An 11,698-nucleotide genomic window follows, 5' to 3' on the forward strand; every position below is an offset into this window, starting at 1 on the left:
GAAATATGATAAACCAAGACCCAGCTAGAGTCATAGCAAGGGCCTGGAAAGAGGAGTGCCTTTTCTGGAGATTTTCAGGTACCAATCTCAGCCAAGAGAAGTGATCTCTGACTGATTCTCCCAAGGTGGTTGACTCTGGGTTCTGCTCCAGGTGGAACTGTAGTCAGCTGGCCTAAATCCTTTATGGTTACCTGGTTTCAAAAGGTGGAAGTGACAAGCCAAGTGAATGGAGTACAGACTAACAGAGGCACCAAGGGATTCCAGCAGCATTTGCAGTCTTTCAACAAGTCACAGGTTTGAGTCCAAGTAACATCTACATCCAATTTACAGACCAAATTTCTGTCTGATCAATGCATTCCAACTAGCAGCAGGTTATATAGTTCTCAGCAGGTTACATAGTTCTCGGTTAATGATAACACTTCAAGATCAGGAGCTGTCATTACGATAGATCAGTTAAGACCTTTGTTTAAGTACAGTCAAGAAGAGCAAATAAAACACTAGGACACATTAGAAACAGGATGTCCAATATGTGGAATTACTACAATGCCACTAAGTATAAACAATTTTATGTCCTTTGCATGAAATACTATTTTTGGTTCCAGCTGCCCTAGCAGTGTAACAATAACTTTAGAAATTCAGTGACAGGCAACAGTTTAGAGCATGGAGGAATAACAAAGTGTAAATGTACAAAATACTGAGTAGTAGATGTAAGAGTGTATTATTTATCTGTTCTCATAAAACAAGAAAAAACATGCATCTAACATAAAACACAGGAAATTTAACACTGCTAAAAGGAAACACCTGACTGCTCAGCACCTAATTAGCCAGCAAAACTCCTTTACACAAGATGCCAGTCAGGTGAGAATAATGATCTATAGCTTCTGGAACAGCCTGTCTCAAGCAGCACATATCTCTGTCAAACTCAGGACAAAAAAAAGAAAAGGAATGTGCCACTCGGGGGATCTTAGTTCCATTCCACTGAGCTCTGCGTGAGAAATGACTAACAGCACAGTCACAGATCATCCACTTGTTCTGCTTGTCCTCCAAGGCAGTAAGCTGAGGATCACTTTCCAAATCCTTCCTTACTGTACCTGATTCAAAGAGGGAAAGCATGTTTCCCTATATAATTGTACAGCACCTTAGAAACTATGGAATTTTTCTGAGTTTGTTTCTCCCAGTGTTTCCTGCTAAAAATATTGAGCTGGCCCTAGACTCAGCTATAAGAATGCTGGGAAGATTGCAGTACCTCTTTCCACACTGGAGTTTGGTAGTCAAGCATCTTTTAAGAAGGCAGCTTGTGCTTTGCTCCTTTCTTTGGCATTTCTTCCTTGTGGGCTTCTGTAAAATCCTTCTGTGCCTTCTGCGTGGCACCTGGGTAATTAAGAACTAAAAATCCCAGCATGGTAGAGCACCTCAGTACATTTGTGGATTTAGGTTGACTCATTTACAAAGCACTTAGCATGCATTGATAAGAAAACCAGGAAATCTCATTTCTTCAGTGGTGGTTACTCAGAGCTCTCAGAAGAAGCTAAAGACCAGTCTGCTTAAGTAGATGAATCCATGGCATGGTCTCTAACATGATATTTTAAGAATGCTTTCCAGTTTCAAAGCACAAATATTATTATTTTTCTTTTTTTTTCTGCTATATAGTTCTGCTGAAAGCTGATTTTCTCTATTACACTGTCCACTAATAGAAGTCTAGACTTCTATTGTACAGTCTGGTTGCACAGTCTCCAACCCACAGCTCATTGACAGTATTTGCCTGCAAGATTCCCTGATGCTGCTTTGAATTACAGGGAAAGAAGAAACCTAAAACTAAGACCAGTAGGGAGCACAGTATTTAGTGTGATATTGCCACTGGTATCTTATTTAATGTTTTTATGCCCATGAGTCCATGAAGTTTGAAATCTACAGATCAGGATAGGCTGAGCTCTCAGGGGTTCATTGTTTTAATTAGAATTAACTAGGAAAACTAATTTGAATATGTAATTTCCTAATTAAATATAGTTAATCAAATATTCAACCTACTGGTTGGCTTATATGCTATTTTAATGTGTTTATCATATTTACTTGGGGTAGAACCCATTGCCTCACCACAAAGCATGAAACTAAAAAAAAGTTAAAGGCAGAAGGAAAGGGAAAAAAAGTACTAACAAATTGACTATATAGATTAAAGTTGTATTGTGTTTACACATTGAAACATTTCAATGAATGAAGCACAGGTGCTGAATGCAAAACCTTCATCTTTCTGGCCAGAAAATGTTAACATTAAGAATTCTAGGTGTGCTTATCTTTATTTCTCAGACTAACAAAAATACTGGCCTTGGAAATATGGGTTATGTACAAAACAAAGAGACAATACAAGACAATAAATGAAAAGCCGCTATCGCATGCTCAGACAGGACAAGTCAAACTCTCCAGGACTGTCTCTCATTTTTGTTAGATTACAATTTAGGTATTAGTAAATAGTACAGTAAACGAGTTTGCAGGTGCACATTGATGCAATATATAGCTTCTGAAGAACAACTATGAACCAAAGAATTTCACCCAAATTGAACTTAAGATCAAAACACCTTTATCCACTAACATTACTATGTCTGGGGAAAGTATGCACGTGCATGATGACCATTTGCTCAGTGTTTCAGATGGTTAAATTTTAAGCTACATACACAGTTCTCCATCCAATTCTGCAGCTGGATGTCCTGAAATCCCAGCCCATTACAGATTTATGTCGCTTCTGAATTACTTGAGAGAATAGGAAATGCCTTGTCATATTGGTAATGTGAAAAGCCAGTGAACTCTTCCAAAAGGCTCTGGACCATCAAAACAAAAGAATTCTGTTTATCTTCAGAGTGATTGCAATTATCAGCCTGCTAAATGAGACTGTGATCTCAAAACACGTGTTGCTCAAGATTATCAGCACAGTAGCTGCAAACTGGAAATGAACAACTGCTGCAGCTCAAGATACACCACAGCTCAAGATAGACCACAGCTCACTCCCAGACTCTTGTGAAACCTTCACTGACTTTGATGATGCATATGGTTAAGAAGGATCTAAACTGAGATATTTGAGATAGAAGAGTCTCCTGAGTAATCCAAAGGACTAAAACCAGCTTTGTAGTAAGGGTATATTTTGTAACACATGACCAGTTACAATTGTAAAGAAGGTTATGAATGAAGTGAAGGTTTAAAATTCTTCATATGAATTGTCTTTCCCTTGCAAAGTCCCATAACTAGCTGTACTGGTTTTGACTAGGATTGAGTTAAATTTCTTCACAGTAGCTAGCATGAGGCTATGTTCTGGATTTGTGATGAAAACAGTGTGGATAGTATAGAGATGTTTTCATTACTGCTGAGCAGTGCTTACACAGCATCAAGACCTTTTCTGCTTCTCACCCCACCCCACCAGCGAGGAGGCTGGGGTTGCACAAGGAGTTGGGAGTTCGGAGGGGACACAGCCAGGACAGCTGACCCCAACTGACCAAAGGGATATTCCATAACATATGATGTCATGGTCAGCATGTAAAGTTGGAGGAAGAAGAAGGAAGGGGGGGGACATTTGGAGTGATGGCATTTGTCTTCCCAAGTCACTGTTACATATGATGGAGCCCTGCTGTCCTGAAGATGGCTGAACACCTGCCTGCCCATGGGAAGTGGTGAATGAATTCCTTGTTTTGCTTTGCTTGTGCACGCAGCTTTTGCTTTACTTATTAAACTGTCTTCATTATCTCAGTCCATGAAGTTTTGTACTTTTACCTGGATTCTCTCCTCTGCTCCTGCTGAGGAGGAAGTGAGCAAGCAGCTGTGTGGGGCTCAACTGCCTACAGAAGTTAAACCATGACACTAGCATGCTTTGAACTCGAGCACTGTGTTTCTCATAAACATAACCTCAAAGCAAACTGTATTTTTAAAGACAGCCCAGTTTCCAATAAATGGAAAAATCAAAAAAATGAGTATGCCTAATCTAAAAATTGCAGATTTAAGGCATTAGCAATAATTGGGACTAGTATCCTCAATGCCTTTTGTCCAAAATTTTAACGCTGTTTCAAGCCTCTAGCAGAACTTAGTCAGAACCCCCAAGCCATACTCATCTCTAACTGAAGCTCATGCAAGATCAAAAACATGCATTAGCATCTACGTACAAATCTAACTAGCTTTTGCAATAATATAGCAACCCCTTCTCTCAATTACACATATGTTGCAACACATATTCCAAGACAAGGATACACCATTGAGCTACCCTCTTGGACAACAAACACAAGAATGGGAGTACTAAACCAGAGCAAATAGGGACTATAGCCCAACATCTTGTCTGACATAATACTCACCATTGAAAGCGTACAAAGAGCATAAAGGCATATATAGTATATTTCTCTACTACTTTGATAGTCTCCAATCATTTTTAACTCAAGCATTTCCTGAGCTACATGTGGTTGCTATTTATTTATAATAATGGATTTCTTTTCTGCAGACTTGTTCCAAGACCCCATGTAAATCTTTAGTGCCCATTAAAACTTAAACTAACCAAGTTAGTTGCACTCCAGCACAACACTAAAAGCAGCTTCAAGTTACGTACAAGACATTAGTTCTTGCCATTCCCAAACCTCAGTCAATCTAGCAAGCCCCACCCAAAACATCAAAAAAGTAATCTGTTCAGTCTATATTCTCTAAACCACTGCTGTAGCCTAAACCTTAAGAATACCTGAGGAACACATGCTGGCAGTGGATAAAACCTCAGTTACAAGCCTTGGCTTACTCCTTATCCCAGGCATATGGGAATTCAAGTATGAATTAGCAATGCAGCTATTTTTTCTGTTCTTACTGAACCAGCCTTTACTCTTAATAACAAACATTAGGTAATCCTAGGCTTTGGTGCAGCAACCCACTGTACAACAGCAGTGCAGTAACCTGCTACTCATTGCAATCAATCAGGCACACAGCTAAACTTAAATAATTTCTTCCAGCCAGTCCAGGCTTCAGCCCATCTCTGCAGGTCTTTAAGGATCCATCAGCAGTAAAGATTGCTCTTGTAAGGGAAAAAAGTAACTAAGAATTCCAGCACCACTCTGACCTTCCCCTATCAATCAATGACCTCTGTCTGTGCCGCAATTATCCCTGAATAACTTCCCTCTTTTGGTATTGACCACTAACTCCTCACTTGTGTCCCTAATAACCCAAACCCTAATTCAGACTTTTCTTTGTGTTGGCAGATGTTGATGACTCAAGCCTAAATCAGAAGATTGGGCTTGGTGGCATAGAGTTTCATCAAATTAATTTTAAAAGCATTTTAATGCGTTATCCATTCTTACTAGCCAAAATCATTTTCAGTGCTGACAAAGACATTAATTGCTATTCATAGAATCATAGAGTAGTTTGGGTTAGAAGGTACCTTTAAAGGCCACCTAGTCCAACCTCCCTGCAATGAGCAGGGACATCTTCAACTAGATCAGGTCGCTCAGAGCCCCGTCCAACCTGACTTTGAATGTTTCCAGGGATGGGGCATCTACCACCTCTCTGGGCCACCTGTTCCAGTGTTTCACCACCCTCATCATAAAAATTTTCTTCCTTATATCTAGTCTAAATCTACACTATTTTAGTGTAAAACCATTACCCCCTATCCTCTTGCAACAGGCCCTACTAAAATTCACTATTCACTATAGTCATTGAAACCTGGGAAAGATCAGATTCTCAGTAGCCTCTAATGGTGCAATTACAAAAAGCTGTAAGGACAGCAGCTCTTTTGAGCTCTTCAGTCTGTCATCTCTAGCAACTGCCTAGCTTCTGAAGGGAATTGCTACCTAATTAGAAAGCAGTAATGAAGAGAGACGCAATGGAGCATCCTGCAGAGTCCCACGTGAAGTCTGGCTTAGCACATTCAAAGGAATTTTCTTGCCTTCTCCATATGCTTCTGAGGTCCCACTCCACCACCAAAATATATCAACCAGTAATCATTGTTGATTTTCCACAGTATAGATGTACTATGCTGACTGTGGTAAATATTTACGGGGGACAAAGAAGCCTGATCTCAATCAAGAATCAAGAAAAGTAATTTCAAGGTCATCAAAATCTATTTTCCAGCTGTTTGTACATATTACTCTCAGAGTACTCTTCTGCATTAATGTTATCCACAAGATTTGAAATTATAACACTGTAATTCTTTGTGGTAAGCTCTCAGGATTTTAAAAAAAAATCTAAAACCTATTTTTTTTCTTTTTATACTACTGATATTTCTATTCAGTATTTCAGTCATTGAAGACATATAAAAACAAGTAGCATTTACTATCAGGAAGACAACATTAGACAAAATACAAAATATTTTTGACATTTTTATCCCTGCAACTGCAAGTTCTATTCAAAAATACAACAGAGACCTGCAGGGAAAACCTACCTTGCAATTACCACAGAATACTAAACTGATGGGCCAACATATTCTCAGGCAGCCTGCAAATATCCATTCCTCTTTCTGGCACAGGGATAGTAACGTTACTTAAGTTCTCATAGACTTACACAAAATTGGTACACTGCTAGTTGTCTCTGTCTCAGAAACACACTGAACAAGCTGGGTAACAGAATGAATATAAACAGGAAATACCTAATAAGTAACTGTCATATCTCCAATGAACACAACTCCAATCTTAGAGAGAGTGTGTGTAAGATTTACTTCTAATCGCCACATTTCACAAAAAAAAAAAAAAAAAAAAAAAGTAGTTTTAAATAAGCTGTCACTAGCTTTCCTTGATTTAAATTCATTATCAACAGATATTATCAACTTCAGCTCAACAGATGCTAAAGTAAAATATTTCCTGGCAGCTTAAACAAGAAGGTTTATCAGGTCAGTTGCCGAACTTGGCAAGACATGCATTGACCTAAACCAACATTTTTTCATCCATCCAAAAGACCTTAGTAATATTTCAGAATGACAAAAAGTGACCAGGAATAGGTTAGTCAGGAAATTAGTATCGGAGTTGCTGTAACTTTAGATTTTTTTGTGTCACAGATTTCCCGGTTTCCCCTTTTGCTGGTAATGTATATATTAATATAAATATTAATTGAAACAAACACAAACAGAGGTAGTTCTGTATACTAAAAGCTGTTCCATCAAATAAGATTTTTTTTAAAAAATAAAAAGGTTACTTCATCTCTTCACATGCCTGAATAGTGTTCAGAACAGTACGATGCCATTTGCAAATGTACGCAGCACATACACTGAAACATCTAGATGCTTACTGCCGAGATCTCTGTATCACAATGTTATCACAATGGCAGAGCAGATAAACCCAAAATACAGGCTACAGTTTAAACAGCAGTTACAGGCTTAATGAAAAAAATTAACACAAGCTATATCTGTGTTATGAAGGTTCTGTTATTGTAACAATCAGGCTATTGTAACAGTTTCTCCCATAGTCTAGTAACATAAGTCATTGTGCCACCATTAGGACATCCTCAAGCTACTACACTTTATGTAAAATAGCCATAGTGAAGTGAGTAAATGTTCCTATGCTCTGATTCTTAGCTAATCTTGAATTAACATTGGCATATACTAGACATTAGTTCCAATGCAATTAGTTGATAATTGCAGAGTGAGAGATAAATGATGTCTCTTGTCCTTTAGGTCCAACATGAGATTTCAAATATAATGCGAACATATCTCCTGACTGCATTTCAGAGGTGCTTCAGTAAAACTTAATACCATTCAAATAGTTTGTAATTAAGTATTCTCATCTCAACTTGACACTGCAAAACAATTTTCTAATCTGATTTATCCATCATGGTCTCATTTAATAAAGCCTAAAGTAAAAATGTACTAAAGAAAAAGACAGATCTAGAAAACTACAGATCTAGATAATGATACAAGTAACTAATTTCATAAAAGTGATTATTTTTCAAGTTATTATGTATGATATAGGGCAGAATTAACACTTTTACTATATAGAAAGTACATATTTTTAGACTTTCAAAAAAAAAAAAAAAAAGATGTACCTTAATTTAATGGAACAGCTAAAAAATTCTCACTCTGTATGAGTGCCTATTAGGAGACAAAACCTGAAATATAGGGCAAAATCTTTTGGATGACAGCCCCTTCAGTTTCACAGACACTGGAAAGTAAGAAAACACTTCTTTTCTCTAACAGTGCTAAAAAATAAAAGTGTCCCTGATGGCTTAGATATCATCAGGAATAAAATGATAAAACTGCTTGAAGCAGTAAATATGAGGGGCTGCATGGCTCTGGCCAAAACAAAACAACAAAGTTACTAAGCAAAGGAATGCAGTGAGGAGAAGGGAGGAATCAGAGATACTGGCTGCCCTCAGCAACAGAAAAGTTATCAAAATGGGAATCAAGGTGTGAAACACGAAGCAGAAATATGAAAAGATGAAATAAGAAACTACTTTGTAGCAAAGGCTGGGTAACTGGATATGAAATAAGAACAAAGGGGCATTTGAAGATTGATTTCAGGAGAGAAATAAGTGATACAACTGAAACCTTTATTTATGGCAGGAAAAAGAAGAAAAGGGCATGAACACATACATCAGATACACTTTTCATCTGAATCCTGCCCGTGCTGTGTGTGCAGGCTTACAGACTTCAGGATGAAAAAGCTGCTCAAAACATCGAAATATAACTCACAGGTCAAAATAGCAACAATGAAAGAAAGTCAATGTTTTCTATTTATTTGTCTTTGCATGAAGAAATACACATTTTCACAGAAATGTACAAATTCACACTAAATACCTAGCAAATAGTGAATAATTTAAAAATATCTCAAGAGATGCTACTTACAGTGTAATATTTAAGAAATGAATAGGAAGAATGATTATTTTTTTAATATTTATTTTCCTCAGATTCATTCTAACATAAAGCAAACATTCAAGGCATTGGACATTGTGCTTCCCTTCTGTGAATGCAATTGATGTGCTGTAAGACTCATTCCCCATTTTGACCAGAAAACTTTGGCTAGCTTAGTTCCTCTACCTGATGACAGTGGGCTGTGCATTCCCAAAATTATTGTCCAAATTCACAGCTTCGAGATTCTTTTAAACACAAACAACTGTTTCAGTGAAAAATTAACTTCTGTCCACTCCTGATCGTGTTCGAACGCTTCGTGCCACAAGCTGTGGCCAACACACTGCCCCTCACATACAGAAACAGCCACGTCGCAGAGCTGCCCACCGGCATACCATGTGTGCTGTGATCTTCTTGTTCCTACTGCTCTCCTCCAGGTCTGCGGCACCCTGCCTGCTAGACCAGGTACGGTACAAGATACACGCAACACCATTTTGGCTGGATGACGCTACTGGACAGGTGTGTAAGAAATACCATAGGCTGAGGAAAATACAACTTCCACACCGAGCTGGGCTTCCAGTTCAACAAATAAAATAAACCAAAAAACGACATCCACCAAACCCTACCTTGTCTATCGAAACCACTTTTAATAAAACATCCACTTGAGCGAGTAAACTTTCTTAGCCTAAGTTATCTGCACGCACAGGACTACGGGCAAGCACGGGTGCCCAGCCTGTGCCAGCGGCACCAAGGCCTCGATGCCGAAGCGCGGGCGGCGGAAGGCGGCGGAAGGCGGCGGAAGGCGGCGGAAGGCGGCGGAAGGCGGCGGAAGGCGGCGGAAGGCGGCGGAAGGCGGCACGGTGCCGCAGCGGGCTGCCCAGCCCCGCCGGCCTCAACGGCCGCCCGGGCCCGAGGAAGGGGCGGCAGCAGCCCCGGCCGGGCACCCCGGGGTGTCTCCCGGCGGCTCCGCCTCGCACCCCTGTGGCCGGCCGGCGGGGGACAACCCCTCTCCCGCGCCCTCCCTCCTTCCCTCCGGGGCTCTTACTCTTTGGCGGGGGCGCCCAGCAGCCCGGAGCTGTTACGGCTGCCGAGCTCCTTCTTCTTGTTCCCCTTGGAGGCCATGGCCGCGGGTCCCGCCGCGTCCGCCGCGTTGCCGGGCGACCCGGTCCGCCGGAGGTAGCGGCCCCAGCGCCGCCCCGCGGCCCAGGGGGCCTGCGGCCAGCCCACCCCCGGCATGGTCCCCGTCCCCCGCGGGAGGAAGGGCCGGCAGGAGACGCCCCGGCAGGTGCCACCGGCCGCCGAGGAGGGCAGGCGGAGGGGCCGCCGCCTCAGGGCAGCGGGCGGCGGGTGAGGGGTGACGCCCCGCGCCCGTCCCGCCCGCACCCGTCCCCACCCGGGGGCGGCGGAGCGCGGACACGCTCCTCGCCGCCGTCTTCACGTTCAAGGAATCAAAAATCTGCTGTAAAGTGCCTTTGCGGAAAAAGGCTTGGCTTTGAAGGTGATGAAAGGCTGCTTTCTGAGCTTGTGCAGCACCTTCAAGGATCTTTCCGAAGACAAGAATTTAAAAAAGCTAAAGACATTTTAAAAATGTGGTTTAGTTCTAAATATTCTAATCGCATGTCTAAGTTTCTGTTGAACAAGTAAGAGCAAGAGTAAAAAGTACCTATTTGAAATGGTAGCAATTTTTTACCCCTTCTTATAGGAGTACATGTAAACCATATGAAGAAGGAAGCAAAAAAGAATTAGTCCTGCAGCCTGGAGAGATTTTAGAGCTGGAATGTGCAAGCATTTATTTTCTTTTTTCATTTCAAAATGATGCAACTAATTATTTCCTGATACAAAGCCTGTGATAACCTTAGTGAATGGAGTTCCACCAAGGTCAGTAAAACTAACATTAATCAGCTACTTTTGAATTCAGCGGATAGTTGACTTCAATTAAACTAAGCAGACTTTTTCAGATACATTCCAGAGATTACATTATTGCCAACAACTCCTATTTCTATCTCACTCTTAACCTGTTTACTATTTCCCAATCTGTAGTGCGTGATGAAAAATCCATGATAAACCAGAACATACTTATTCTTATTTGAGCTAAGCCTTTTTGAAATATAAAAGTCAATGAAAATGTATTTGTCAAATTGCAGAGGGCATGAGTATGTCAAAAGATACAAGGAAAAATATGCAGATGTTGCTATGTCTAGAGGCTTATTTTAGACAAATGTCAGATCTTGATTTATATCAAGATGACAGAAGGCCAGATATATACTTCCAAATTTCAAAGTGAAAATTCTTCCACGTCTTTGCATTTCCTTCAGCACTGTGTCCAACAGCATCCATTGTAAATGAGGTACCTTGGGACACTTTTCACTTGAAAACCAAGTAAACATTTCCGGTTTATTTGTTTCTTTTCAAACCGAGCAGCTGGTCTCTCTTCAGACAATTACGCTACCAAATATTGGTCAGGGCATGCAGATGATTAACAGAGACAGAGGTGAGTTCAAACAGCTGGCTACCCCTTCCGTACTCCTGCAGGACTGTTAACCTCCACACCTTGCTGGCTGCTGATGCAAACTTGCAGACTGAGGCTGGAACTTACAGAACTGAGTTTGTGACCCAGAACACAGATTAAACCACCTCAAATACTCTGTGATTTCCATCTATTCCTCCCTTTCCTTTCCTCTGCTCACTAGGCAGAGAAACTACCGTGGAAAAGAATCTATGAAACATAGGTGTAAGAGGCATCTGTGAAAGTTTTCCTAGCAGGAAAACATCCTTCCTGATCCCATTGCAGACGACCAGCGAGGTTTGCAGCATCCCAACAAATACAATTCTTGTAATACAATTATGTGAAAACTAACAGAAAAGTAACTGAAATTTGAGGGCATCTGTCTGGAAACATTTTTGGGTGGTGAAGGA

General features: G+C 40.7%; 1 protein-coding gene across 1 annotated transcript in view; it reads right to left on the bottom strand.

Moving 5' to 3' along the window:
- The window catches only part of ADGB (androglobin), a 115,125-nt gene extending 104,763 nt beyond the window's left edge, over positions 1 to 10,362 (bottom strand). Inside the window, exon 1 of the mRNA XM_075748459.1 lies at positions 9,828 to 10,362. Within this exon, the coding sequence (XP_075604574.1) occupies positions 9,828 to 10,018 (191 nt within the window). The 5' untranslated portion in view covers positions 10,019 to 10,362. The remainder of the gene's footprint in view (positions 1 to 9,827) is intronic.
- Positions 10,363 to 11,698: the final 1,336 nt, after the last annotated feature.

This window comes from Balearica regulorum, chromosome 3, assembly GCF_011004875.1.
Source record: "Balearica regulorum gibbericeps isolate bBalReg1 chromosome 3, bBalReg1.pri, whole genome shotgun sequence".
Lineage (NCBI taxonomy): Eukaryota > Metazoa > Chordata > Aves > Gruiformes > Gruidae > Balearica > Balearica regulorum.